This window comes from Trypanosoma grayi, assembly GCF_000691245.1.
Source record: "Trypanosoma grayi strain ANR4 Tgr_2617_V1, whole genome shotgun sequence".
NCBI lineage: Eukaryota > Euglenozoa > Kinetoplastea > Trypanosomatida > Trypanosomatidae > Trypanosoma > Trypanosoma grayi.
The window spans coordinates 1-453 of record NW_008828235.1 but is presented as its reverse complement, the minus strand read 5'-3'; the positions used below and the strand labels follow the sequence as shown (position 1 = coordinate 453).

Genomic DNA, 453 nt, shown 5'->3' with positions numbered 1-453 from the left:
GTGTGCGTGTACTTTTGTCTGTGAAAGGGGAAGCAACATCCAAGAGAAGGCTGTGCGGGTGGTGATACTGCTGCGATCATGCAGCAGTTACTGCGTCGTGTGCAGACGTTACGCTCAGATGTGCATTGCGTCAGCCACCGTTGCGTGCACGCACGACGACCGCCGAGCTCCCGTCTGTGGCTTTGCGCCGGTAACCGCAGAGGCGCTTGCAAGGCTGAGACTCACACCCACCTGCCATCAGGGCTGAACGGTGTAAGAGGCCGAACTGACGGAGGGGAAGTGGCTCCTCCACAAGCATGCGAAGCAGTAGGCGTCAGGTCATCCTCATCTTTAGCTGCGCCACCACTGTGGTTGGACCCGCCATTTACACCCGTGCCCGGTGAGTGTGCTGCGGCACAGACAGGGAGCGACGTCGATGCCCCAATGCTGCTCTACGTGTGTGGCGCGTGTGCG

The 453-nt window shown here is 60.3% G+C and overlaps 1 protein-coding gene across 1 annotated transcript; it reads left to right on the top strand.

The window, feature by feature from the left end:
• Window positions 1–78: 78 nt before the first annotated feature.
• Window positions 79–453, top strand: DQ04_26171000 (hypothetical protein; the record flags this gene model as incomplete). Its single annotated transcript, XM_009318317.1, has 1 exon — window positions 79–453. A coding segment is annotated over one exon (375 nt), but the record flags the coding sequence as incomplete, so codon positions are not given.